Consider the following 26,740-nt stretch of genomic DNA (forward strand, 5'->3'; position numbering starts at 1 on the left):
CCCACCGCAATGCGACGTCAGAGTCAGATCGCAACTCGACTCATCGACGGTTGTTGTTAACAACAACCCATCCCGACCCTCGACCGAGAAAGCTGTCCTTGATGACCATCCCAACTATGTCACTGCCCCTCCAACAATAATAGCTATGGGCCACAGTTCCTTTTCCCAGATCGCATGACCGCCGTGAGTAACAGGGCCACGATCAGCACCGTCATAGCGGTACCTATCTAGGTAACTACTATCCTACGACATAACCCACAACCAGCTTCCTCTGTCGAAGAGAAGAGCCGTTAGCGGGTAGTCATGCCTTACTCTCCCGCGGGCTGCGTAGAGACGGTAGAAGTGGTGGCGAACCGCCACAGACGCCGCGGAATGGCGAAAAAGGAAACGGCGTGTGGGTAACTCAGGATGTGGGCAAGATGTGTGACGCTGCAAAAGAGCCGGTGACGCGCCTCTACCCCGGAAAGAAGTGGAGAGGGCGAGCTCTGTTGTGTTGAGACAGGGCCAAGCCACAGTATCTTGATGACAGGCCTAGCAATATAGCCGTCGAATCCATTGAGCGAGGCACTGTAGATTAGAAGGTTGACCAGAGGTGAAACGCTCACCGGCCAGAAATCTAGGCTGGTCACCAAAAGCCTCGCAGGCTTTTAGCCGGATGCTTGTCTGCCTTGTCTGCAATTGTGGTCGCGGCTGTGTTTCTGTTGCGCTCCTCGAGCAAACTTGGACAATTCCAGTCTACCTTCACTGTCGCGCTCCCTTCATCAAGCGTCCCAACATACACATGGTTGAATGACAGCCGCGGCGATAAATTGCGACAGGCTGAGGACAAGCTCGATATCAGCTGGCCGACAACAATTGTGCATGACAGCTGCACAGCCAGCTCAAAGCCCCGGGGCGTAATAGAGACTGGCCGAGTGGTGGCACGGAAATGTAGCATGGACCGAGGACGGTGTGCAAGTGAGTTTCGAAACGGAAGTGCATGTCCGATGAAAATCAGCGGAGCGGAAGAGGACTTGTCGTCCTCCAAATCCAACCGTTACCTAGAACCGTCGGCTTCAACACGTCGGTGGGATGTCGTCGGAACGTGGTTAGATCCCTCTTTTGCCCCCTGGTATTTATCATTTCGGAGCCACGCTGAACCAACACATGGGACAGGTCGGGATTGTGAGCGCTGTGTACAGGACCCAGGCCAAGTTCGAGTAGTTCCCATTCCTGGTAAATCGCAGAAGAACATGAAGAAATAAACATAACGACAGAAAGACGGCAAGGACAGTGTGGCCAATCTAGCCCGGTTTCTCCAGGGCTTTTGTCTGGTTGTCGTTGCGGATGGTTTGTGGTCAGGCGGTGTGCAAGGTTTCGGCTCACGGTGAAAACACAAAACCTTGATCGAAATTCAGAAGTCCTGTTGGACGAACTAGGTTATTGGCTTCACAATCACGTGATACAGGTGACTCTGGTATGTCACGTGACTATATTTCATCGACGATTGCAATCCTGCAATACGACAAAAGTCCCCAATGATTTTGCGGTTTATCTTGTGAAAATATGTCCCGTAGTGGGGAGCTCTCATGTATGAAGACATTAGTGGCAAAGCACTCAATATATGGGCATGAATTTCTCGGCTGACCATCAACTGCTCATATCGTATATAGTGCAAAATGAACGTATTTGCTACGTACGTACTGTTGAGATCGCGAAGAAATTCTCCAAATTATCAATTTCGACACTATTCTTACTCTGTCTTAGCGCGAAACCCCGCATTCCATGACGTCATGTTATGCCAATCTCCTGGAGAGCTGTGCGTTTTTACGGTCGATTCAGAAACTCGGCTGGTCTGTAGCTCAGTAAGATTCCCATGAGACCAGCTTCCAACGTTATGGTTTTAGGTCATCGTGGCACACCGGTGTAGTCCACTATGTAAGGTACGGTACGCCGCACTTTTCGCAAGGTACCACCAACTTCTTGGAGGGTGGTCCGTATCGGGTCGTGTTTGATAGGGGGCCTACACGTGTACTAGGCGGTACGGACAATAGTTAGTGCACGAACGGGAAGGTACCAAGCTCAATGAGCGAACAATAGCTTTGCAAAAATTACTGGTGCTAAGGATGAAGAAAGGGAATTCAGGGCGGAACTGTGTTTTTCTTTTTATTGTGGAAAGTCTAGACCCTGGTTCATTGATGATCCGAAGTCAATTGATACCATCTCCACCAATCACGACATCCACCCACATTTATGTGACGCCTTGGAGGTACCGAGTATTACTCAGGACGAACTTGCAGCTTCCGTACCTTAGGTAGCTAAGCTGCGTTTCTTCGTGAACAGTCCGAGCTCGGGAGCAGTGGGTCGAGAGTTCGGACCACCCAGCTTCCTCGACGGTTGCCATGGCGTGGGATGACATGGTTGTCCATCACCAGGAGACGTCACCTCATGTACCGATTGTTCGTACCTACGGAGTACTAACCTCGCTACCTTACCTTAGATCTTCACGTAAAACTTGCTTTCCCCCTCTTTTATCCGCGCAATTCTTTTCACCTCCTACGGATTCCCTCGTCCGTTTTCCAATCCCTTTCCCCCTAATTCCCCTCTTGAGCTCTGCAATTATTACCTGCCTGAGCAAGGCGGCTTTTTTTTGGGGTCTATGTAGGTATCCAACAGGGCATCTTCACCGAGTAGTGCTCATAACTGGATTGCCAAAGATGCGACATGTTGGACTAATTTTTTTTCAAGTAGCTCCGGAAAGTTTCGAGTTCGACCATTGAAGGCTGCCAATTGGAGGAGCTATCTGAAGTCTAGGAATATTCATTTGTCCTCCTTTTCGTGTTGTTTTAGCCTTACTCTCAAGCTCGAGCCCTGTCCTCGACGCATTGTCAGAAGCAGAAAGCAGCACCAGGCCATTCAACCGTTCACCACTTCCAATCTCGCCACCATGTCGCAAGATTCGGACGCCCCCCAACGTGAGGTTAAAAACCACATCCTCTTCGAGATTGCGACTGAAGTCGCACATAGAGGTAAGCTCATACGTTTGCAAAGAGGCCGTTGACTCTGCAAGGGGCCACCCCATTCTGACCTGTTGGCTAATGTCGCGACATAGTGGGTGGCATTTACTCCGTGATCAAATCGAAGGCTCCCGTCACTACGGCCGAATATGGCGATCGATACACACTCATCGGCCCACTCAACCACCAATCTGTAAGGAGATTTGACGACCAGTTATCACACCATCGGTAGCTAATGAGCCCCAGGCCGCAGTGGAGGTTGAGGAGTTGGAGCCAACCATTCCAGAGCTCGTCAAAACTATCAAGTCGATGAGAGACCGAGGTATCGGTGTCTTGTATGGGAGATGGCTTATCGAAGGCGCACCTCGTGTGCTACTTCTCGACACCAAGACCGCCTACAGCTATCTGGACGAATGGAAGACCGACTTGTGGAACATCGCCAGCATCCCTTCCCCGCCTAGTGACGACGAAACTAACGAAGCTATCGTCTTTGGGTACCTGGTTGCGTGGTTTTTGGGAGAGGTGGGTGGACCGCTCCGCTCCGTAACACAGGTCCAGGTTACATACTGACGTGAGTTCCCAGTTTGTGTGCCACGAGAAGAAAAAGGCCGTCATCGCACACTTCCATGAATGGTTGGCCGGCGTCGCGTTGCCCCTTACGAAGAATCGGAGGATCGATGTCACCACCATATTCACTACGCACGCTACATTGCTAGGCCGCTACCTCTGTGCCGGCTCGGTCGATTTCTACAATAACCTGCAATACTTCGACGTGGATGCCGAGGCAGGCAAGCGCGGCATTTATCATAGGTACTGCATCGAACGTGCGGCTGCCCACACATGCGATGTCTTTACCACGGTTTCCCACATAACGGCGTTCGAGAGCGAACACCTCCTAAAGCGCAAGCCTGACGGTGTCCTCCCGAACGGGCTCAATGTCACCAAGTTCTCAGCCGTTCACGAATTCCAAAATCTTCATCAGCAGGCCAAAGAAAAAATCCACGACTTCGTACGGGGTCATTTCTATGGGCACTACGATTTTGAACCGGAAAACACGATCTATTTCTTCACGGCCGGCCGATACGAGTTCCGGAACAAAGGTGTCGATATGTTCATTGAATCGCTGGCACGCCTCAATCACCGTCTGAAGTTGGCCGGCAGCAAGATGACGGTCGTTGCCTTCGTCATCATGCCGGCCCAGACCACCTCGCTGACGGTGGAAGCGCTCAAGGGGCAGGCTGTGATCAAGTCGCTCCGGGACACGGTTGATGTCATTGAGCGTGGTATCGGTAAACGCATCTTTGAACGTTCCCTCAAGTGGCACGATGGCGACCCGCTACCCGACGAGAAGGAGCTGATCACGAGCCAAGACCGTGTCCTCCTCAGGAGACGTCTGTTCGCCATGAAGAGGCACACGCTTCCACCAATCGTCACCCACAATATGATGAACGACCACGATGACCCCATTCTGAATCAGATTAGGCGGGTTCAGCTGTTCAATCACCCTTCGGACCGCGTGAAGATCGTGTTCCATCCCGAGTTCTTGAACTCGGCTAACCCTGTTCTGCCTATGGACTATGACGAGTTTGTGCGAGGCACGCACATGGGCATCTTCGCGTCGTACTACGAGCCGTGGGGCTATACCCCCGCGGAGTGTACTGTCATGGGGGTGCCCAGCATCACGACCAATTTGTCCGGGTTCGGTTGCTACATGGAGGAGTTGATCGAAAACTCGAGCGACTACGGAATTTACATCGTCGACAGGAGGACCAAGAGCGTGGATGATTCGGTCAACATGCTAACGTCGCATATGTTGGACTTCTGCCAAAAGAGCCGACGGCAGCGGATCAATCAGCGCAATCGAACGGAGCGGCTCAGCGACCTCCTGGACTGGAAGCGGATGGGGATGGAGTACGTGAAGGCAAGACAGCTGGCGCTCCGCCGTGTCTATCCTGGATCGTTTGAGGGCGAGGAGGAGGAGGAAGATGCGATTCTTGGCGTGGAGCAGAAGATCTCTCGGCCATTCTCCGTGCCGGGATCTCCTCGCGATCGCACCGGAATGATGACACCGGGAGATTTCGCCAGCCTCCAGGAAGGTAGGGAAGGCCTGAGCACTGAAGATTACGTTTCGTGGAAGTTGCCGTAAGAATCCCGCTTTTTTTTTTTTTTTTTTTCTTTTTTTAACTACTTCTTTCTTTCTTTTCTTTCTTTTCTGTTTCTTTTCTTTTCTTTTCTTTTCTTGTTTTTCTGTTTCTTTTTTTTTTCTTTTCTACTTTTCCCCCCTTCAAATTGCTTCCCACTTGGTCCGGAAATGGAGTATCCCATATGCTAACAAAAAAGACGTCATAGAGAGGAGGAAGATCCTGATGAGTACCCTTTCCCGCTGACGCTCCGAACCAAGCGCCCAGAGGCTGCAAATACCCTGAACGGCGGTGCACTCCAGCCCAAAGAGGACGGTATCTGAGCCAAGTCCCCTGGAAGTTCATGCAAAACGGGCCTTGGACAAGAAGAAGAGTTGAAAGGTTCGCCGCATGAGCAGGATGGCCAACGCTAGACCTCTTCTGCTTGTCCCACCAGGAGATGAGTGCCTAAAGACTTGGGGGCAATGGATGCCGTGGTCAGACTGCATATGAGAGAAGGGTATTGAAGTGTATGGAAGCTGCAGCGACATTGCATAGCTAAGCAGGGACGAGGAGGACCAGGTTTGGGATTTATCAAGTTCAGACTCGCCATGTTTCTTCGTGGTTATGGTTCCAACGATCTATCCGTTCATAGTCATGCATATTCACTGAGGTACGAAAAGCATAGCAGATACTAGCTATCAACAAGATACTTACTCATCCTTGAGGTTTCGTCGATCGATCAATGAAGCGTCGGGGAATGGTAGAAAGGATCTGGTTTTGACCATACGTTAGTGACACCCAGCCGGCATACCTATCCTGGTTGGGGCACTGGGAAACCTGGAAGCGACCTCGGCTGTGGTGGTTCTCCGTCTTAACTTGGATTGTCGAGCCAAAGAAGCGTAAACGCAGGGTGTGGACGGCGGTTATTTGGCATAGAAAACAAGAACCGACACTTACGAGCAAGAACTAACGGTCGCACCTCGTGGTCTTAAGGCGGAACAGCCAGGAGCAGCCCACAGCTAACCGCCCAGAGAGGCTTAGGTACAAATTGGGGTTCATTCCCCAGAGAACCAGTACTTTAGTGCAAATTATACGTGCTGTGATTGGTAGGCGGAACTGGGGTCCAGCAGGGTGTTTGGCGCTTGGTGGGGGAAGGCAAGTCAACTGTCATATCGACCAAGTCGGGCAATCCGCCCATGTCCTTTGTCAACCCAGGCCGACCGCGGTCTCTCCTGTTTTCCCCCTCATTGTCCCCATCAACTATCATTCATCCAGCGCCATCTTGGGTTCCGACGACGAAAGACTTCTATCAGACCGACTAACAACACTTCTTTGTGGTCTAGTCCGGAATCTAGAGCCTCTGCGGAATCCCTGACATCGGCTGCACTTTGACTGTCGTCGATATCCTATCCGACCCTTACACCCAGCACGGCACGAAACAACACGGATTCAGTAGCAGCCGACACGCCAGATCAATTCCATAACACTCTTTTGGGACAAAGGCTCTCAACAGATACCCCTCTCAGTCAATCACTCCTGCTCCCGACCATCCCAAACACGCTTGTACGACCGAACGTTTACCAGAACGATTCCCAGAGGACCAGCAACAGAGTAGAAAAAAGGGCGGAGACCGGTGCGAGTCGCTTCTTGGAACCTTCTCACGTCCGTGTCCCCTCAAAGGCAGAGGAAGATTAGGCGCTTCGCCAAGCAGGTCTTTATATGGCATCGCGGTATCGCAGACCACAACGGATACGCAGTGAGACATTCAGCAAGGTGCACGCGCCACCTGACCCAGCCAACTGCCGATCACCTTCTCCTAGGAACGGAGCCGCTCTATCGGCAGTGCAGTCTCTGTCCCTTATGGTATAATTTCTTGTTCCATCCTCCCACCTAACAGGGCCTTTTCCCCGTTCCTAGTTCTCCAGGGCATTTCTCGGCCGCGAAACAGTCCTCTCGCAAGATGGGCATCTTCAGCTTCAGGAAAAAAGACAAGAAAAAGGAGGGACTGGACTCCCATGCAAGGCAATCATCTTGGTCTTCTGCATCTGGACAGAAGGGCCATGCTCAACATGTCATCTCTTCCCTCTACGGGCCTACCTATGCTTCAGCCGCACTGATTGCCCTACTCCCAGAGGGCGTCCTCGAGCGCATCTTTGCTTTCGTCTGTCCTCATAGTCAAGATGAGACATACGAGAACTGCGAGCAGAGCGCACTGGAGGATACCTGCATGCTCTGTGACATGAGGGACCTTGCGCATTGTGTCCAAGTTTGCAAGAGATGGAGGAACCCGGCCAGGAACCTTTTGTAAGATGGAGTCCAAGTCCAACCCCGAGCATTAATTATCTGCAACATGGCACATCTAACCTCCGCTCTTCCCAAATTTTTTTTTTTTTTTTTGCAGATACCATAGTATCCGAATCGACTCGGTCCACTATTGCGAGCGCGAAGCCTACCTAGCCGAAATGCGCAAGAGGCGCACACGATTTGATCGCAACGGAGACCCGGAAGATGTCCCAAGCGCCCGGCTGAAGCTTCTCTGTCGTACCTTGCGCGAGGATCCTACCAGGCTCGGCTCTCGCGTCTGTTTCTTCAAGACGCCGTACATGCTACGCGAGGGTGCGCAGGCTGATCTAGCTCGCACTATCGCCGTTCTACCTCATCTGTTTTACGTCGACCTACCAGAGGGCCTCTATTCGGACGACTCTGCCTACGCAACTTTGCGGCTGGAGGTTGAGGCCAGGTGCCCGAATCTTCAGAAGATGACGTATCGCGCTGGCTCAGAGCGTAGTCTGGCTCGGCTATCCCACGGGAGGATATGGTGCAACCTTCAAGTCCTTGAACTGATCAACATCAACATGGATCCAAGCATCCTTCGCCAGGTTCTTGGCGCCCTGCGATACCTGCGGGCACTCAAGGTGACGGAGAGCAAGACATTTACCGACGACGTATTCGCGTACAATGAGATGCTACCTCCCTTCCCTGCTCTCGAGCAGCTGGTCCTCACCAAGACACCGGGCATCACTTCTGCTGGTCTGGTGGAATACCTCAGTCGGCCCGAGCCGCGCATGACACTTACGGATTTGTCTCTCGTCAAAACAGGCGTGGAAGTACCTCTTCTGCATGAAGTTGTTATCGCAGCAACGTCGTTGAAGTCGCTCGCCGTGCAAGCCAAAGTTGATGGCCCTTTCAAAAGTGGCCCTCACACTCAGCGGCTCACATCCGGATCACTGGAGACGCTACGCTTCGAGATCAGTGGTGACTCGGGCGCCAGTCCCTATTCTAGCTCCGCCGCCTCGACGTACTACACATATCTTGCTTCCTCCATCCTCGGAGGGGGGTTGAGGAATTTACGAGCGGTCTATGTCCTGGATGAGGACTTTGCAGATATGCTGCAAGGCCTCCCCCCGCCGCCACTGCCTCGCGCACCTTTTGCTCAAGGAACAGGGTCGCGGCCCCGATCATCTGGTTCGGGTATGTCCATGTCGACGTCGCCAAGGGGCGGGTTCCTCGCTCCGCCGAACGCCGCCAGCCCCGACTTGGCCCCTCCTCGGCGGCCCTTCGCAGTGCCGTCTGCTCCTGCCTCCAACCGTTTCAGTTCCAACAACCCGTTCGCCGGCACGGGCTCTCTCACCCACACCCTCGAGGTCTTTGCCAAGCGCGACGAGGCCATGAATTGGTCCTTCGTCAAGGTGTCTCCGGACGCCGCACTAGCGCCTTCTTCCTCGCGCCATAGCATGGTTGGCGGCGCGCGCCACGACCGGCCCCTGAGCACCTACGGTCTCGGCGCGGACATTGCTGGCCAAGGATGGAACACGCCTGGCGCACGGAGGAGTGTCATGGTAGGCAATGGCGTGGGCGGCTTCGTAGCCATACCGACCCATGAACCCGCCGGCTTGAAACCGCCGGGGGGTGATGCGTTGTGGCCCCGCCCTCTGACTAGCGATGGAGAGAAGAAGGGCGATCGGGATATATGGCGGTAATAAAGCGACAAACGAAGCGAGACGAGTATGAGTGTCAACGGAAGGACAAAGATAGTATGGCCGCTATGGTCGCTACTGTCTGATGGTGGTTGGAAAGAAGGAGACTTTAGGACTGCCGACGTGTAACGGCTGAACGAGAAATTATATGCGGGAGATGGCTTTTGTCGTGCTGGCTATACCGGGTGCTGGAACATCCGATAGCATTATTCTATTTTCTCTCATCCTGGGAGGACCTTTTGGCATTGGCAATGTATAACGATGTAAGCAGGCCCCAGTATCTGCAAAAGGGTGTTCTACTGGGCGCTTTCACGTTTATGTCCCCTTGTTTTCTGAGCGTATGCCCCTTTCCTTACTCTCGTCTTCTTTCGTATTTCCCATTTTAGAGAAGAGAAAACTAGAAACAAACATTGAAAGTCAAAACTCCAGGGCTGGACGCATGCCTCTTGCATCTTGACCAGCAACCTTGGGGGGGGGGGGCGAGGGGGTTGGTTTGCACTGTGCTGGGACCTCTCGGTGGGCTCGTTTCCTGGAGCAGCGGTCGAAGAGGCACGAACACGAGTCAAGCAAGGATTCTTGCCGTTGGGTTTCGTCTCTGTTTCGATCTATACTTGGAGATCAACGTTCTTCTCAAGGGTTGGGCCCTGTGGAGGAATGCAATGTGTGCGGGCAGAAATCCTGTGGATTTGAAACATGGCATGGTGGCATTCTGCACTTGGGCTGCTTGCTGGTTGTGTGTCTTGATTGTCTCGGTATCTTCAGTTCCCTCGCGGAGCTCTCCCCGACTATGCCTTGGATAAGTAGGGCATCGTTTTTCCCCGGGACGAACTACCAGGAGGCAGCAAGGCATACTCAGTGGGGCGAGTCGCGGTATGCGGTTGGTTGTCTCAAGAGAGTAGTAATGGCCGAAGAAAAGGAATGAAGAAATGAAGAAATGAAGAAAAAATAACTAACATGGATCCTCGAAAACACTATGGATTGGTACGACTTTTCGGGATCTCATTCGAATGGCAACTCGATCTTCCACGGTTGTGTCACGGTCAGGCATCCAACGTCAGCTTTTAATTCTACGTGGACCTTGTCGAAATCAGCTTCGAAGTATTACATAGGGCGAATTTTCAAATTCACAATTCGGTGACACCGGCCCATAGCCTGACCGTATGTCGGTGTGGAAACCCGGTGTAACGGACGGTGTTGCGGATTGTTCCTAGTGGATGGAAAGACACCCTCAACAAGTAACGGTAAAGAATGGGCCATAAGCAGTGATGAAATCTGCCTCTTTTTTCTTCTTCTCTTTTTTGCTTTTTTTCTTCTTCCTCTTGGAGGGCCTGTAGACCGCACAGAGCCTACAATGGGTGATCGTGCTGACCTTCTCGGAGCAACCCGACGTCAAGCTTTCCCCTCCGTGATTTGCGACGGCCCCACTCCGAGCCTCCGGACCCAGATTGACTCGTGACAGTGACAGCGACTCTGTGTGACATGAGGTCTACCCAGCCGCTTCAGAACCACTGCCATCTTACGCATGTATTGAGCGCTGATGGTTGACTGACTAAGAAAGGCCAACCGCGCCTGTGGCGTAGATTTGGGTTTTTGGATTACCCCGCGGGGTTACATGTTAACGAACCCCTTCACCGGAGACACCGGCGAATTGGACATGTATATATAGCAACATCGATTTGCCACTTTCGCCTCCCCGTCAAGGTCAGCATCACGACGGGGCAAAAGTCACAGACAAAGATAGAATCCATCTGGGGCTACCCGGATACCTAGCCTTGAGTGAGCGTCGTGAACCCTCCATCGAGGAGTATGTTGCAGGCCAGCGAAAAGCGGACACCACCGGTTCATGTGGATAATTCCCCGTCGAGACGACGATATGCGGCAATTCTCCTACGGTGACAGTTTCTGGCAGATATTCTGTCCACAACCCCTGGTTAACGTAATTGTTCACGGGACCAAACTCTGCCGGTTAGAGGTGCAGAACACGCCGCCCGTAAATAAGTCCGAGAAACGGTCCAAGCAGGAAAGATGACGTGAACCAGTGCTGCTACGCCTCGGTGGTCCTTCATGCTGCGGATGATGATCCGCGTTCCGAAACAACGAAAGCGCGTTTACTGTGTAAGGTCGTTATGCGGTAGCTAGATTAAGGACGTCCTGCAACGGTACCAGTGTTGGCAGGCTTTGTCGTCACGGCCTGCCAATGCCTTCTGTGCATAGAAGAAATAGAAGAAAAACGTCCAAAAACTGGTACGAAACAATGTTTCTAGGAAACAAGTGGACACCATTGGGTTGTGGGTCTCGGTCACGGACCAATTTGAAACCGGCCCGGGTAGTAGACATAAGCCTCTGCCACATCAGGAGAGTTGCTCGAAAGGAACCAACGACATGAAGCCGCACATGACTGTGTCGGAGGAATAGTATCTTGGGAAGCAACAGCAATAGCAATAGCAACAGCAACAACCACTAGGAGAAAACTCGTATTGTTTTCTCCCATGGAAATACGATTTGGTAGTCACGACAAGTCGGCAGCCATTTGCGGAAGCGGAAATGCTAAGAATAAGCTTATTTCTTCGTCAGAAGTAATTACATACGAGCTAGCATCTCGTGGCAGTGGCTTGTGCGTTGGCTTGTGGCTAACAACGTACTTCGTACCACTTGCATCGTCCAGACATGTAGACGTTCGTCGGCCCCCGAAATTGGAACAGCGAGGCAAAAGGCAACGCAACGAAAGGGCCAAGATGTCAGAAAATATGTTCACTACCAAGAATGTTCACAGTTTTTTAGCGTATCGTACTTCAACAAAAGCGACCCAGCAAGTACAATTCGTAAGTACTCCGTAGCCCGACTGGTCCCGTGGAGGGGGGTTTAGGGCGAAGTGGTATTAGTTGGTTACAGCCCAGAAGACCCCCATTATGTCGACAGGTGCAGGTAACTGCAGATGCAGGTGCTGCATCGACGACCGTCAGGTGTGATGGGCCCGCCGAGTTGCACTGTGCAGGGACACAAGCGGAGGGCAATATGTATCTGCGATGGGATTGGGCATGTCGCCCTACCACACCCATGCCTGAACTCATGCCCGAGAGTTGCAGCGTTGGCGTTAGCGCTGGATGTCTGGTTCGAGAGGGGGTGTCTTGCTACCTGGAGAAGACACAGCGAACGAAGAAGAAGAAAAGAGACGGGTTAAAGTAAACAAATACAAAAAAAGTTGTGGTCCATGCGTTGGTGTGGTCGAAACAAGACGCATAGACTTATTTCATAGCAATGGAATATTGGAAGAAGGCCTTTCAAGTCAAAGCTTAACAATGGATGTTGCAGAATACCTATCGGACGAAGACAAAAGAGTTGCTTACAAAGGACAAAGGAAAGGCGTGAAGACTTGGTCAAAGCGTTGAGGTGGGCCCCGGCGGGAGGGGTTCATTCGGGGGGTTCCGTTTCAAGGGACCGCGACACGCTCGTCTCAGCCTGAACACGAAACTCGGAACAGAGACGGGGCTTATTGGTCAGTAATAAATACCAGGCAGCCGATGTTATTAATGGCAGAAGACAGTTCGAGCTTCGACAACAGGGCTTATTAGAGAAAAATCGAGAGGATAGCAGTACGAAATAACTTCTCCGTAGTCGGCACATCGAAGCCAGTATTTACCAAGTAGATTCCGAAGAGCGGTCAGACATGCCTCTGGTGTTAAGAATGTGATTCGCGAAGCAAGACGACAGACTAGGACGCTTCCAGCTCGGCCGAGAAGGTGGTGTGGAGGTGTTCCGACGCCCCCCACGATGTGTGCGACTAAAGTCCTCACGATGCACCAGTGAGGTGTCGAGGGCCTGAGTATGGTACTGGGTACTGGCCAAGGAAACTATGGTTTGCCAGCCCAGGTCATCAGGTGCATACTTCGTACATATTCGTATGTACGGCAGTACGTTATTTGCTCCTTGCGGTCGTGATAGTCAAGCCACCATAATATAGTGAGGGCGGGGAAGGTAACCTACAACGTACAGCAAGAGAGGAACTATACTACCCATTTTAATTCATTCATTTACTTTATTTACTTCAATTTACTTTAACCACAGGAGGACAAAGCTGATCAGGGCTTGGCAAGATGCCGTTTGCAAGCATTCTTCTTCCAAACCCCGTGTCTGACGAAGTATTCGATTCAGGTTGTCGTTATCTTGATCGACGACCTTGACCCTGACCCTGAACATGATCGGCTACCACCTGTTTCTGGACAGGCAAGCCGGAGCAATTACTTTATCCTCTCGGAGCGCAAAGAAACGGAGCTTTAGCTTTCTATGTGGATTCTCATGGGTTCGAGTGGGCCTCGACGACGTCAAGGAAGGATAGATTTGCGGGAGTGCGGTCTCGTATGTTTTTGCGCAGCCGGAGTTCGCATTGCGACTCTTCTTGACAAAATCTCGCTCGGACCTCCATATAAAAGGATATCTATATTACCCCTGTCAGCGTTCGGAACTCTACTCAGTACGAGCACACGTCGTAGATGTCGGGGTGTCTGCCATGCAGACAGAGGCTTCCCAGCCCATGGTAACGGGTAGTGTTTGGGTCAAAGAAGGTTAGGGGTCGTCGTATCGTATCGTCAGTGGCAGGTGGCAGTACGAATAGAAAGAACATAGGTAGAGGGGGCCAATTGGATAGCGGTAGTTATCGTCTAGATGTGGCTTGAACCAATCAGCGCGTTGCGAAACTCTTCTGGGATATCGTCCGGCATGGGTCGCATCTTACAGAATGAATGATCGACAGAGGGTATCGAAGGCGACTCTTGACCTCGGCGACGCCTGCGTTAGTTGAGCATGTCCCGCCTCTTCTTCCAGCGCGCGACGACAGGAATGGATTCCCAGACAGACACCTAATCCCCAGCACGCACATTACAGTGTAGGAACTCAGGTTCTAGAGATGAAACGGGTCGCTCACGTCGCCATCTCTTGCTAAGTCAAGCCGCACGAACCTCAGCTTACCTTACGTTCCACGGAGCACGGCGTGTACGATAGTCTACCTCACTTACAACGTACTCCGTACATGGCACCCAGGCGCACAGGCCGGCCGCAGCCGAGGGAAACGAAGCAGGGGGTCGTTTATGGGCGATGATTTCGTGCAACGGCGGTCCTCGGGTCAAGTGGTTTGAAAAACGATGTTATTTTCGGCCGAACTCCAAAGTAGTCGTTGATGGTGTCGGTGAGTGAAGCCGGTAACATGTGTAGAAGAGACGATGGACTACCAAAATGTGTTGGGTGGCGAAAAGTCCTATATGGGGTTCCCGATCGAATCCTCGATTTCCCTGGTCGGTCCCCGTCAATCAAAACAGTACCTTACGGAGTACGGATAATACCAGGTTCGCCTTCTCAGCACCCGCATCCTGGCTCGCGAGTTGTCATGAGAATACCCTGAGGTGGCGTGCCGCAGTTGGAACAGTTCGGGGTTGCTTTGGTGTGAAGTCGAGGAAAAGAAAAAAAGACCGGGGAAACCGACACCTGCATTCCTCAACTGCGCCCCCCCCCCTAGGGCACTCTTTCCCAGCTTCCTGAACCCCCGTTACTGTCCACTGGGACCCTCCGTGTTAATAATTGAAACTGACGTACCGGTACTGTACTGTAGTGGCGGTACCTCGGGGTATGCGACCTTCGACTAACCGCCCCGCCCGAATCTTTTTGCCTCTCTATTTCGAAGTACGTTGTGCGTTGTACCCTTGAAGCGGTCGCATGGGTCGACCAACCCCCTGTCCCCTCTGCGTTCCATCCACCCCATCACCTTGTCGATTACGAGGGTATCGATGCAACCCCATGCGACCCGTCCCACATATCTGCCATCATGCCCAGCCCACCATATCCCAGTCTGCAAGGCCCAGAGAATGCGAGGGTATGCGTGGGAGTGAGTGTGAGGGAAAGTGAGGGAGTGTGAGAGTCGGCTGGCTGAGATAAATCAACCTGCCTCCCGCCTCCTCCCTCTTCTCTCAAGCTCCTGTCGAATGTCTCATTCGCCTAACCTCCTCTAAATCAGGTCCGAGACTTGATTCCATTTAACAGTCTACCTTTTCTCATTCCTAGCTAGAGCTGGACCACTGGCACTTATACTCACAGTTGCTGTGGATCGGCTTCTCTTGCTCCTTTCTTCTTCTCCTTCTCCTGCCTTGCATTGCTTTCGTCTCCCCCTTCCATTTGATATCAACACTTGAGTGGAACCTCCTTGCCTCTAGACCACGACGCAGTGCAACGACTGCACCACCTCGCGAAATTCCGAGGGTGATCAGCAACTGTTCCCCTCCCCTCCACAATGCCCATGACGTTAGACCATCGCGCTAGTATCCCTTCGAGGGAGTCCTTCCATGCCAACCACGAAGCTGGACAAGTACACAGGCTATCTTATAGAGCATCGTCTTCCCTCTCCGATGGCCCTCGATCCGTCTTTGCAGACGAGGATAACTACGACGACGACGACGACATGCTTGACGAGTACTACGACGGTATCATTGGGGCCAATCCCGAGAAGTCACAGGACTCGCAGGATGCCTTACCACCGGCACTGCCGAACAAGAGCAACCTCCGAAACTCCCGCCTCCTCGATGCCTTCACCGCCGCCACGCTAGATTCCCAGAAGCCGACCACCTTGGCCCGGGCCGCGCCTCAAGATGTCTACCTGTCGTCCGAAGAAGACGCCTCCTCCTCCGCCGACGAGTTTTCGGACTACGACTGGGAGTCAGAGAGTGAAGGTTCACCCGGCTCGCCTTCCAGGAGACACAGTCACGAGGACACCGCCAAGATGGTATCAGTCGTCTACGTCGGCAAGCCTTCCATCATCAACCTCAGCAGTGTCCGCAGGTCCGTCCCGCCCCAGCCGACCCAGCCGACCCATGAACCGCCGCCGCCCCCGCGTGTGGTCCGCTCTTCGACAGAGCCTCTGACCTCCTCGAGGGCGTCCATTTCCTCTACCTCCACCGGCATCTCCGCCTCCGCCCACCCGCCCAGATCATCCAGTCGCCGGGGCAATCTCCTCACCAAGCAGCCCCCGACATTCCTCAGCATCGACCCCTATGCCGGCCAGACGTACCCGAACTCCATGGATGGACGCAGATGCGACATCGACACGCCCATCACGCCCAAAGCACCGTCGGGCATGTTGAAGAAGGGTCTCAGCATCGTGCGGAAGCGCAGCAGACCGGCCCTGCGGGAAGCCGCCCACCGCGACAGCATCTGTTCCACCATCAGCATTCAGATCGACCGGAGTAATACCGCCACGCCGAATCCGGTGGAGTCCCAGTCACAACACCAAGTAAATGCGACCAAGGCCGCCCAGAAGAGCGCCCGCAACTCCACCGTGGTGTACCCGCCATCCCCCGGACAGCTCCTAAGCAGTGGCCGGGGTCGGATCCTGAGCAGCTTCTCCAAGAGGAAGAGCCTCAAGCCATGAGAGACCTACTATCACGCAACACATCGACTTGTTGACTTTGTCGGTCCATTATATTTTTTCCTTGGGTGGGAGGGCATAGTAAGGGTACTTGGGCAGACACTTCAGGTCTCAAAAGGGGGCAGTTGAGTTCGCCAGGCGTTGGGGGAATATTAACCGTGTAATAAAGGACGGCTAAAGTGTTTTACGGCGTTTTGGGTTTACGGGGAGCATTGGCCAAGACTGCCATGGGGATCAGGATACCACGGGTAATGGGTGGGGGGAGCATATATGGCTTCTATCAACCCCCCCCCTTTTTTTCTCTCTCTCTTTTGTTCGTTGGCACTATCGGAACATGACAGCATCGGAGTTACGGATGGGAATGAATGGGATGATCAGCAGAGTTATTAGTCGAGCTCTTAAGGGGCAAGTGTAGCAATCATGCCACAACTGCAAATGACAGAGACGCCTTCATTTTCACTTGACTCTCCAGCCTTTCTCCGTCAATGTGATGGTTTCTTCTCCACTTGTTCGTTTTGTGGACATGTGTACATGTATTTAGCCTCGTAAAGGCCGGGAATTGTGCCTGTAAATGCGATGTAGTAGAAGATTTCGTAAGCGAACTTTTAGCTGCATGGCGGCGTCTACCATGAGCCCATCGTCATCGTAAAAGGTGAGAGGGGGGAGGGGGGAGGAGAATAGTTTGGGCAAGGGACCATTGCAACGAAGCCAGTTCGTTGTATCCGTACCTTGCGTCCGTTGCGACCCTCTGAACTGGACCCCAAAAACGCCAATGGCAACCCATCTGGCCTACATGCATACCGCCCAACCATACCTACGTACGTACATACATACATGCCTTCGTTTCGGGGACTTGGCTTGCAGAATATAGGTGCAGAGGACCATGGAAGGGGATTCCGGTGTTCGGAGGATCATGCAACTCAAATGCCCAACTTGGATGAAGCGCAAAAGAAAATACGGGTGTCTTCGGCTGAGAGTGAGGGGTCAAATTCAGGGCGAGTGAGTAGAGAGATGGCATCTCGTTTCTTCGTACTGGGCGATCTGTCACGAAAATGTCGGATGTCCTGGAGCTTTATTTTCTTTTTTCCCCTCTTCCCTCTTCCCTCTCCCACCCTCTCTCATCATCATAGGTATTCATTCCAATTATTGTCCAGATCAACTGATTTCTCCGCTACATAGAAGTCTGGGGATCCTGTTCGCACGGAGTAATTAAGACTCTTATCCTTCCCAGTCTTGGCAGCCAGTGTTTGACCCCCCTTTTTTTTTCTTTTCTTTTTCTACATCTCCCATACAACTAACGTACGCTGCTTCGTTTGTCGTATTCGGAGCCCCTTGCCCATGTCCCAGTGATGGGGTCACAGCCTCGTGGTTATGGAGCTGCAGGGTGCGGAAAAGCGTGAACAGCCTCCTCAAAGTCCATCTTACCGACGGGGGGGGAACAGTCGAATCTTCGCGACGGGTTCAGGGTTGATTATGGGGTTGATCTGTTTGATCTCGGCATGTTCGAGGATTGGTCATAATTCGTCCTGTTCTAGTGTATTGGATCCGTATGTACCCGACGATCTCCCTTTCCACTGACAGCCCTCATGATCAGACGCACACGGGAGGGATGAGGTGAAGTCAAGAACCCCCACAGCCTGATAGGCTACAGTTTCTGAAACGGGGACTATGGTACTGGGCCTCGTGTGGCTCATGCCTGTCATCTGCCATCTGCCATTGTCAATCTGTGGGACGTGATAGGTACAGACTCTCTCCTGGGGGAGCGACGATCTGGGATGGGCGACGGGGTCAGGGATACGTCCTGATAAGGGGGGACGTGATCCTCGACCTCTAAGGTAGTCAGCCCCTAGGTACAGTTCCTAATCCATTCCAACTTCGATACGCTTATCAAGTCATATGTACATAGCGTCGCAAAGAGACCTCGGTCAGCACACGACCGAGCGTATGCCATTGGTTAACCCATATGGTTTCAATTGGGCCCCTGACCGGGTAGAGGCTGTCAACGGGCGGGAAACGAAATCGTCCAAACTCTCTCCCCTGCAGGGATCTGATGCCATGACTCGTGAGAGATCAGATGACGCCAACAGTGTGGACATCTATTAGGGCTTGCTACCTTTAGGTATTCAGGTGTCCGAGTCCTCCTACAGCCGAGTTTAGTGCATCCGCCTAGGTACGATCATTGGGATCGTGCACCGGGTGCTATCACAACCAGGCCGGCGGACAGGGTACGGGAGCGCATTGGTCCGTACCATACATCGTACATCGGTCGTGCTCAACGATAGCGACAGTTCATGAGTGTCTCGTAGGTGTTGCGTTCCAAGGGAAGAGGAGCCGGCGAGAAGGTCGAATTATTACTACCGCCGTTATAATAGAGAGCAGCCAACTCGTTTCGAAGTCGGTTATCTCCAGCTTCAGTAACTTGGACTCGATTCCGTTGTGTTTGAGGACCACGCGCCCAAGGACGTCCTCAAACATACCGGCTTGCATGGGGGAAATGACAGGTGCTTCGTCAGTGCATTTACGAAGTACTTCGTATGTACGTGCTCCGGGGGAGTCCCTACCTTGAGGTACCTAAGGTAAGGTAGCTAATGTACTCCGTACCTAAGGTAGCTGCGGCTAGCCCAGGGGACGTATTCAATTGTATTCCTGCGTCTATGCCCTCTTGAACCCCCTTCCTCGACGTCACCCTGTCCTTGGGTGGGGGGGGGGTTTCGTATTTCCGTACATTGAGGTTGATTGACCCCCCACCGATGGCCGTTTCATATTGAATACTCGAATATAAAAAATGTCAGAAAGTATTCACAGTTGCTTTATCCACCCGAGGCCGATTGTCTGCAATTCGGGAGATCTCGCAAGGAAAGCTTATGTACCGCGTGAGGGTCGAGAGGCTTTCAGTAGCAAACCCATGGTACCTTGTTTGCGTTCTATCCCAGTTCAAGGCGCCAGAACTATTCCTGACGTCGACCTGCTTTTTCAGGCCCGGAATGCATCTTCCTTGTGGTTTGCTTGAGCTTGGCCGTGCCTTTTAATTTATTACCGCGCGGATACATGGACACACGAAAAAGAAGAAAGGTTTCAAGGATTGTCCGCCTCGGCGCTTTCCCATCGTATCAGGCCATTCAGGCCACTTGTTCGTACAGTTTGTTGACCTTAGCCTTTCCGGGCTAGTAAGCCACGTGCTCTCTGTGTCTGTTCGTGCGAAGACTTACTTCATGGACCGTGCACTCTGTAATTACTTTGTAATTGGCGCACTGACCCTAGAAGTGTTTGAGAGAGAGAGATATCAAAATGATAATGAATAAGGTAATGAAAATCAACATCTTCCACAGACAGGAAACGGAATGTCGGATTCTACTTATTGCCTATTCGTACCTACGGATAGTAGAAGCAAAATGAAAGAGGTCACATTGATGCTACTGATCTGGCCTGCAACATGCGAAGTTAATCATTTCTGAAAAGAAAGACCCCTCGGGCAGCTCAACTAACCCCGCCCGTTGCGGAGCTGCGACCTCCGTCCCAGTATTACATAGGTAGCCATCCCACTCTACCTAAGGTACCTACCTTAGGTACGTAGGTATTCGTACTTCATATATACAGTCCAATGCGAGATTACATCCTCACCCCCTCTTCGACTATGTCTATATGTCGGCAGCTGAAGTAGAGAAATAGAGCCTTTTATCCACGAGGCCGTCATTCGCCGACACTTTTCCTGGCGCAGGTAGTTGCAGATGGTTGGTCACACCGCTCACCCTCGTTCCTACACTTGGTCCAATTTCCATCGCGTACTATCCATTCTCTCGGGCGATCGTCCCTCGTCTACCAGTATGGTCTCCCGACGTCGAAAATGTCGGCCGGCGTAGGTTGATTCCCGTATCTGAGAGCTTGACATCTCGCCAAACCCCCACTTGAAAGTGGCCGAAATCACTTGAGGGGCCATCAGTGAAGTTGAGATCCCCCCAGCCCGACTAGCTCAAGGTTTAAAAGATAAGGTACGTAGCAAGAGAAATGGATTCGAAGTCAATCTCGTCCCAGCCTCCTGGGACGACTCGAAAAAATCGGCAGTATCTTCACTGGTAGTCCCCGAGGCAAGCCGAAGTACAGGAGTCTCGATATTCGCTGGGACTTCTGCCACATTTTCCTGCCACGGAGGATTATGAGGCGGGGGTGTGAAGTTCCGGAAACACGCCGAGATCCGGCCCGGGCCCTGGCCGGAGCGGGTACAGAGGCCTTCAGACGCGGTCTCGCCGCGCCGTCAGATCCACATCCGGAGCTTATTCTGGTATCCCATCACCGGTATCATGGACAACGTAGAAAAGCAAAACAATAAGAATAATAACAGTAACAAAAACGGATAGCCAGGAGGGAAGACGCAGTCCCATGCAGACCACGAGCAAGGTTAGTATTGTCTTGTTGCTGATCGAAACACGACCAATGAATCATGCCCCTCCCTCTCTAGGATATTGCCTTGCGATTCTCTGCCCACCGCCACTTCAGTAGCCACACCATATGTATACCCGGGTGAGGGAGTAATTAGCTGCTCGTTTGTATTCGCGGCTCTTGTCGACCTTCGGAGTCATCCTATCCCGGCGCCAGCGCTGGATAACGACACTAAGCATAATACCTACATACGTATGCGGACCTGGTTAGGAGAGGAACGACCGTCCCAACAGGATGCTGCGAGCAACTGGTGGAGACTTTGTGCTTTGTCTTCGAATCACGGTGGCCTGCATGCATGGCTTATTTGGTGTGCTTTCTACGATAAGCACGGATGTGGTTCCGTACACATATCATCCATATCCCGTCCATAGTGTTGCGGCAGGAGCGGCATGTGGCGAATGGACATCCTATCTCGATGACCTCCTGACCCAGCGCCCTTCTTCTACGACCAACATGTCTTTGCCTTGTCTCCCGGCTCGGATGTCTGGGAGTCACGAGTTCAGACCATTCGAAGGGTAGGAGACCGGATGGAACAAACGCATTGAAACGTCAAAAATGGTGTCGTGTAGCTTCGAAGGCGTAATCTTGAAGGAAACCCAGCAGTAATGTGTGTCACGCTCAGCGTACTACCACATCTCACGTTGAGCAGTTTTCGGTCCATGCTCCGCCAGCCCGTGCCCGTGCCTATCCCGACATCGAAGCCCTCGCCGGTCCGCTTAAATAAAGATCAATAGTAGTAGTAGTAGTAGTAGTAGTAGTAGTAGTAGTAGTAGTAGTAGTAGTAGTAATATTAGTATATCATAGGTATGCATAGGTATGCGACCCTTCCTTCCCAGAGAACCGGGATCGCCTTGACAATGATTAACCGTCGCCCATCTATTTTACCAAGGACGATGGCCATGGTTTGTTTTCCGAGATAAAATTGCCATACTCTCTTTCAGCATGACAAAGCCTGCTTACCGTCTGCCAGCCATACCTCCCATATCCGTTTTCGCCCGAGTTTAAACGCACACTCGTACAAAGGTCATCAACCCCCCAAGTCGTCATGTCTTGACCATACAGAAGATGATCAGCCAATTTGTTCCCGAAATGCACCTAGCAGTCTGTTGATACAATAACAAAACGTGTCTCTGCACCCGCTCGTTTGTGTAGCAGGTTCTCTTCCTCGCAACACAGGAAATCGTTCTTGTGATATCCGAAGACTGGCTGATCACTGTGATGACATGCTCGGAACGCATATGTACATAGCACGTTCGGAGATAATCGTCGAGGACGAGACGTAGTGCAATGGAGCGCTCAATTAGGCCCGACGAGACCGGGTGCTCGCCGCGGTGGTCTTGACACCCGTGGTGGTGCCTGAGCTGCTTGTCTTGCCGTTCGGCGAGGACATGGTCTGAGCCATGAGGTGGGGGTCTGGCAGAGGGGCCTGCGACATCTTGCGAAGCGACTTGCGCGTCGAGCCCTTCTTGCCCTCCTTGTTGTAGGTGGCGAAGTAGAAAGAGATGAAGAGGACGAGGTACGAGCTGAGAGTGATGATGCCAGCAAAAGCAGCAAACTCTTCGCCGGAGCACTCGCCGTGGTTGGGTACCCAGGGGAAGTAGGTTGAGGTGAAATAGGTGTAGGAGGCGAAGTAGACGAAGCCTGCCGAATGTTAGTGCCAAATGGTCGCACCGAGCCGTGGCAAAACCAGACAAGTTGCTTGTACGTACCGAGATCGATAATGAACTGAATGATCTGGAGGCGAGTGACCCATTCCTTCCACCAAACTCGGACACCACGAGCGCTCTGGAAGTAGTACCAGTACATGACAACGTGGACTGTGAGGTTAAGAGTGATGACGACCCAAGACACGGACGTCGAGCCAATCAGCTGGGTATAGCAAAGGAAGGCGGTCGCGCCGTGATGGTAGCAATGGAGGAAGGCTGTATTCCGTTGTCAGCTGTTGGGCTGGAGTTTTACATCCCAGAGAAGAATGATGGAGTCGTACTTAGAGGCTTCTTCTTGAGGAAGAGAAAAACGGTATCGAGGAGTTCGAGGTACTTGGTAAGGTAGTTCAACTATGCCAGCACGATTAGCCGCCATTGTGAGAAACAGGCTGAAAAGCGTTGTCCGTGAGCTTACGTAGTAGAGGACGACCAAGGGCTGAGTCCATCCTCCCTCGCCATGGCAAATGGCATGGAAGATGCCTCCACGCACAACGGTGGCCAGAAGCTGCTCGATGAAGAGGGCCAAGAGGATACCGCTGATAGCGGTGAGGTACAGGTTATGAATGAGGAAGAGGCCCTTAAGCTTGTAGGGCTCCCGGTTGCGCATCCACTCACGGCCACCAAAAATGACCGCGTAGTAGAGGACAATGAAGATGGAAGTCTCCTTCAGAGTCGACATGGGAGTCTTCCCCTGGACGAACTCAAACTCGCTAATGGGATAGCCGGTAACGGCCGTCCAGGCTTTGTCGAAAAGGGGCCATAGTTCGATGCCGAAGGGACGATCGATGGTCGGGAGCGGGAGCTGCTCGTAGAAGGTGGTGGGTGTCGCCATGGTATCACGGTGTATGTTGCACCAAGCGAGCCAGGGAGTCACAATACGGAGAGCAGAGGGAACAATCTCGCAGAGAAGGAGAGACCCGCACCCAAATGCGCAGCTGCTTGGTTGGTATCCTTGCTCAAGCGGAAGACCAGGAGAGAATGCGGAAATAAGATCGACTCGGCTTGAAGTCAACGACGCGCGTACCGTAGAAGAAAGTGAATAGGAAAATTGAAGGAGAGACAAGAAGTTGATAAAATGTCACCGCACCGCAAGGCCGGCAAATAGTCGATACGGGAAAGGGGGGAGGGAAAGAAAGGAGGCAGAAGGGAGGTTAGAAGAAAAGGAAAGCTTTTGACGTCGAGAAGAACAGGCCAGACATGAAAGAAAGGGGATTTTTTTTTTCTCCAACGCGTCGGCCAAGGCGGCATGGGGTTGGGTAGCCCCTGTACAACAATGCTGTATTCCGAGTCGGTCTTGCAGCTCCGTACTAATATCCGTAGATGGTACCTGGACATGTGATTCGGGTCCCCGTTAAATGGAGTTTTAGCACCAATTACAGAGAGTGCCTGGACCAGTAGAATGGGTCTGCCAAGCGATCTCATTTGCGATGCACGTGATATCAGGCTACCTAATTAGGTACCTACCTATACCCGGCTTTGGGGGTTTGTATCCGTAGGACTGACCCCGATCACTGGTTAGACTGTTGCAAGTCTTTGACTTTCATGTCGATAGTATGCCTCTGACCTGGCTCTGGGCAGAGCAAACTTCTCTGTTCGAGGAGCTCTGACCTACAAACCATCCTCTGGCGTAGGTCCCAAGTACGGGTACGTGCTCTGTAATACAGGTTGTAGATGGAGTACGTACCTTACATAAATTACCGAGATGCCAGATGGACACGCGTATGGATAGGTACCTTACTCTATACCAGGTACGGTTAGCACGGACGATGACGGGGAAGTATCGGATACAATCGTCGCAACCGTCTGCCGCATGCAATTGAGAAACCTAAAGCACAAACGGAGTAATGATGGCTTTAGAGGCACTCGGTACCAAGAGTCTTGGTACATATTCTCAGTTAATGAAGGTAGTATCCGTACTGTTAGAACGATGGCCTGAGTTACCTATGGACAAGGTTATGCAACTGAAGGTAAAGATCCGGCAGATAGTTCTGTAATTACGTCGACAAGCCATACGTTGCAAATCGAAGTAATTGTTGACGTCTTGTTTGTAAAGCACTTTGGATTCCAAACTTAATGACGGCTATTCCTGTAAAGACCGCGCTGTCTTTTCTTAGACAATGAATCGGTTCTCGAAGCTGTCATTATAAGCTACGGTTGACAATGAGTGCGGAGTGTGAATGTGAATACTATACACTGTAATAATGACCGATACTGTCCTCCAAAACTCACCGTCCACGAACTCAATTCGCACAGTTTGGAGCTTCCCTCCTAGATTGAGTCAAACTTTTGCTTAGTCATCCGGAGAAACCCACGCATCATCCAATTACCCTCGCCTTTGTACAAAGCAATTCCACCCGGACCATCATTCGATACAACCGAAGCTCCCTATTCCGGCCTTGTGGAACGAGAAAAAACGGAAGCCTTCTCGCAGCCCGATGAGCTACCTCTGAATTCTCTCCTCTGCCTACGTATACGCACCCACCACCACATTACGCAAGCCATCATGTCGTCCTCTCTCCTCCGTGCCGTCGCCCGCCGCGGTGCCTCGACTGCATTCTTCCAGGCCAACTCCGTCGTCCGCACAACTCCTCTGGTCGCCCGCGCTGGCGTCCTCATTCCCATGGCTGCCGGCATTCCGACCGCCTCTCAATTCAGCACCACTACTGCTGTGCGCTCTGGCGACCACGGCGAGGAGACCTTTGAGGAGTTCACCGCGAGGTACGGCTTCCCTGGCTCTCCATTGATCTATCTTCGTCTCTCGTCCCCACTGGGGTTTGCTGTGGGGAGGGCTTTTTTTCTCTCTCCCGGAGAGACGTGCAGTCGAGCGAAGACGACACGATGAACGAAATCAAAAAAACCACCAATGGGGCACAATTAGCCGGAGCTCAATCAATTGATGGCAGAACTAGAAACTGAACACGTTGTTTTGCAGGTTCGAGAAGGAATTTGATGGCGTCAATGACGTTTTTGAACTCCAGGTATGGATGCACTCATTTCCCTTTAGGCCATCGCGACAAGTGGTCCGATCGCGTTCGTGACATCAATCGATACTTCCATCCACGAGAAGTTGAAGAGGATGAAAGAAAAATCAAAATGCAAAGCGAACAATGACTAACTTAGGAGGCTTTCGCATTCAACAGCGCAACCTTAACAACGCCTTCGCTTACGATCTCGTCCCTTCGCCCGTCGTCATCGCCGCCGCCCTAAGAGCCGCCCGCCGCGTCAACGACTTCGCCACTGCTGTCCGCATCTTCGAAGGTAGGCAAAGATCCGCAACTTGTATTTCCCGAGTACTGCCTCGGCAAGTGAATGGAGTCATCGGAGCTCGTTTCGGTTGCACAACTAAGTGCCAGTTCTATAATACACCCCCCGCGAGGAAGAGACTGGAACCCCGGGCTGCGAGGCATCAGAACTAGGTGAAGAAGACAGTGGCTGACGATGGGCACCCGCCCCAAAAACAGGCATCAAGGCCAAGGTCGAGAACAAGGGCCAGTACGAGCAGTACCTCGCCGAGCTCAAGCCGCTACGGGAGGAGCTCGGTGTGCCTCTGAAGGAGGACATCTACCCCGAGGAGCATAAATAAATTAAGCGCGGCCCTTGTTTGCAACCCGTCGAAGGCGGTGTGCTCGAAGATCCGATGGTGGAGAAGGAAAACGCAACGGATGAAAGGAAAGAATCCGTTACTTGACTTTCCGCTTTCTCGTGTCGTGCGTGGAGTTAGAGGAGTGAAGTTGGATGTCCTAGTGGACGATTTCTGGAGTTATCTGGGTGATCCAAAGAAAGATAGGAAGGGGCCAAGCTCGTGTATTCTAACCATTAGAGGCGAAGACTCGGGAAACAAAACCCTCAATAGCCAGTTTCTTTTGTTTCTTCCGTTCCTTTGGTTCTAACGCTTGCATATCCGTGACGTCTTGGATCTACATGGCTCTTTTGCCTCTCCGATCCTACTCCTTGAGAGTGAAGATTAAATTGCCCAATTATGATTCCAGGTAGACTATTGCCTGGAATGCAGAGTTTATGGTTGGTTGTCCTAAGTTGCTCGTCTCCTGAGCCTGTCTCTAGGCTGGCGCCTTTAGCCGACCAAGCAAAAACC

The 26,740-nt window shown here is 52.2% G+C and overlaps 8 protein-coding genes across 8 annotated transcripts; 5 read left to right on the forward strand and 3 right to left on the reverse strand.

Moving 5' to 3' along the window:
• The first annotated feature begins 2,328 nt into the window (after positions 1-2,328).
• Positions 2,329-2,843, forward strand: SODALDRAFT_30744 (hypothetical protein). Its single transcript, XM_028609068.1, has one exon. The coding sequence runs from the start codon at positions 2,382-2,384 to the stop codon at positions 2,757-2,759; it is 378 nt and encodes a 125-aa protein (XP_028470907.1). The 5' UTR covers positions 2,329-2,381; the 3' UTR covers positions 2,760-2,843.
• Positions 2,522-5,463, forward strand: SODALDRAFT_327274 (glycogen synthase; the record flags this gene model as incomplete). Its single annotated transcript, XM_028610386.1, has 6 exons — positions 2,522-2,640; positions 2,731-3,008; positions 3,092-3,189; positions 3,243-3,518; positions 3,580-5,138; positions 5,346-5,463. Exons 2-6 carry the CDS (start codon positions 2,927-2,929, stop codon positions 5,458-5,460), a joined length of 2,130 nt encoding a protein of 709 aa, XP_028470908.1. The 5' UTR covers positions 2,522-2,640; positions 2,731-2,926.
• A 1,616-nt stretch (positions 5,464-7,079) lies between these two features.
• Positions 7,080-9,099, forward strand: SODALDRAFT_336597 (F-box domain-containing protein; the record flags this gene model as incomplete). Its single annotated transcript, XM_028612609.1, has 2 exons — positions 7,080-7,423; positions 7,521-9,099. 2 exons carry the CDS (start codon positions 7,080-7,082, stop codon positions 9,097-9,099), a joined length of 1,923 nt encoding a protein of 640 aa, XP_028470909.1.
• Positions 9,100-9,513: 414 nt separating this feature from the next.
• Positions 9,514-13,293, reverse strand: SODALDRAFT_375321 (hypothetical protein; the record flags this gene model as incomplete). The annotated part of the gene is made up of 20 exons (XM_028614744.1): positions 9,514-9,625; positions 9,720-9,816; positions 9,926-9,982; positions 10,051-10,116; positions 10,225-10,303; positions 10,466-10,545; positions 10,587-10,665; positions 10,721-10,785; positions 10,888-11,055; positions 11,133-11,207; positions 11,255-11,287; positions 11,404-11,459; positions 11,685-11,850; positions 11,987-12,117; positions 12,152-12,231; positions 12,444-12,468; positions 12,544-12,567; positions 12,737-12,934; positions 13,012-13,076; positions 13,168-13,293. 20 exons carry the CDS (start codon positions 13,291-13,293, stop codon positions 9,514-9,516), a joined length of 1,782 nt encoding a protein of 593 aa, XP_028470910.1.
• A 1,671-nt stretch (positions 13,294-14,964) lies between these two features.
• On the forward strand, positions 14,965-16,804 carry SODALDRAFT_327276 (hypothetical protein). Its single transcript, XM_028610387.1, has one exon. The coding sequence runs from the start codon at positions 15,374-15,376 to the stop codon at positions 16,505-16,507; it is 1,134 nt and encodes a 377-aa protein (XP_028470911.1). The 5' UTR covers positions 14,965-15,373; the 3' UTR covers positions 16,508-16,804.
• A 118-nt stretch (positions 16,805-16,922) lies between these two features.
• On the reverse strand, positions 16,923-20,042 carry SODALDRAFT_355301 (hypothetical protein; the record flags this gene model as incomplete). The annotated part of the gene is made up of 16 exons (XM_028613801.1): positions 16,923-17,009; positions 17,108-17,257; positions 17,339-17,436; positions 17,463-17,545; positions 17,808-17,952; positions 18,084-18,214; positions 18,253-18,334; positions 18,439-18,563; positions 18,698-18,803; positions 18,889-18,984; positions 19,173-19,191; positions 19,308-19,469; positions 19,563-19,631; positions 19,714-19,761; positions 19,911-19,930; positions 19,991-20,042. The coding sequence occupies 16 exons, from the start codon at positions 20,040-20,042 to the stop codon at positions 16,923-16,925; spliced, it is 1,473 nt and encodes a 490-aa protein (XP_028470912.1).
• A 2,199-nt stretch (positions 20,043-22,241) lies between these two features.
• SODALDRAFT_336598 (GNS1/SUR4 membrane protein) lies at positions 22,242-23,479 on the reverse strand (the record flags this gene model as incomplete). Its single annotated transcript, XM_028612610.1, has 4 exons — positions 22,242-22,582; positions 22,651-22,863; positions 22,929-22,998; positions 23,063-23,479. 4 exons carry the CDS (start codon positions 23,477-23,479, stop codon positions 22,242-22,244), a joined length of 1,041 nt encoding a protein of 346 aa, XP_028470913.1.
• A 1,645-nt stretch (positions 23,480-25,124) lies between these two features.
• SODALDRAFT_327278 (cytochrome c oxidase polypeptide VI) lies at positions 25,125-26,523 on the forward strand. Its single transcript, XM_028610388.1, has 4 exons — positions 25,125-25,365; positions 25,580-25,625; positions 25,788-25,905; positions 26,109-26,523. Exons 1-4 carry the CDS (start codon positions 25,151-25,153, stop codon positions 26,228-26,230), a joined length of 501 nt encoding a protein of 166 aa, XP_028470914.1. The 5' UTR covers positions 25,125-25,150; the 3' UTR covers positions 26,231-26,523.
• Positions 26,524-26,740: the final 217 nt, after the last annotated feature.

This window comes from Sodiomyces alkalinus (genome assembly GCF_003711515.1).
Source record: "Sodiomyces alkalinus F11 unplaced genomic scaffold SODALscaffold_1, whole genome shotgun sequence".
NCBI lineage: Eukaryota > Fungi > Ascomycota > Sordariomycetes > Glomerellales > Plectosphaerellaceae > Sodiomyces > Sodiomyces alkalinus.